A 622-nucleotide genomic window follows, 5' to 3' on the forward strand; every position below is an offset into this window, starting at 1 on the left:
GGATTGCTCAGGGCCCCAACCTGTTTGTCCAAGGAATTTGGCAATGCCCAAATGCCAGGGCAGCAGCGTGAGCTCTGTTGTGAAACAGCTCCTTGGCTCTGGCTGCTGGACTTGCTTGGGGTTTTCTTTCCAAAGGCTTCATTAATTACCTGCTCAGGGATTTGCTTCGTGGCAGGACTGAGCCCCAGCTCTCCTGGGCCTGCCCTACTTAGGCCAAAGCTCTGCTCTGGGAGTGGATGGAGCTGCTGGAAGGAGGAACAAGGTCCCTTTTGGGCTGAGAAGGGCAAATAAAGGGTGTTTTCTTCTGCTGCTGGGTCCCCTCAGCTCTGCTCACCCCGTTTTTTTTCTTGTTCCCAACAGGAAACACAGACTGACAAGAACTCAAAGTGCCTTTTCCCCGGTTGTGTTCAGCCCCCTCTTCACAGGTGAGGAGTTGGAAAGTTTGTTCCAGTTTGGGGGTTTCATTTTTTTCGCTGTGAAATGTGCTGAGTGAGGAATGTTGATTCCACGAGATCCCAAACCAGGATCTCTCTGTGGTGTCCCTCTGGCCTGCTTGGCCTTAGACCCGAAAAGAAGGGTCTGAGAGCAAGGAGAGGGGTCTGAGAGCAAGGAGAGGGGTCTG

General features: G+C 52.9%; 1 protein-coding gene across 1 annotated transcript in view; it reads left to right on the forward strand.

The window, feature by feature from the left end:
* Positions 1-331: 331 nt before the first annotated feature.
* Positions 332-622, forward strand: part of SOCS7 (suppressor of cytokine signaling 7) — a gene marked incomplete at its 5' end in the record, with an annotated part of 15,109 nt that continues 14,818 nt past the window's right edge. Inside the window, one exon of the mRNA XM_027698898.1 lies at positions 332-425. Coding sequence (XP_027554699.1) covers positions 332-425 — 94 coding nt within the window. The remainder of the gene's footprint in view (positions 426-622) is intronic.

Source organism: Neopelma chrysocephalum, unplaced genomic scaffold (assembly GCF_003984885.1).
Source record: "Neopelma chrysocephalum unplaced genomic scaffold, ASM398488v2 Primary Assembly neopelma1_134, whole genome shotgun sequence".
NCBI lineage: Eukaryota > Metazoa > Chordata > Aves > Passeriformes > Pipridae > Neopelma > Neopelma chrysocephalum.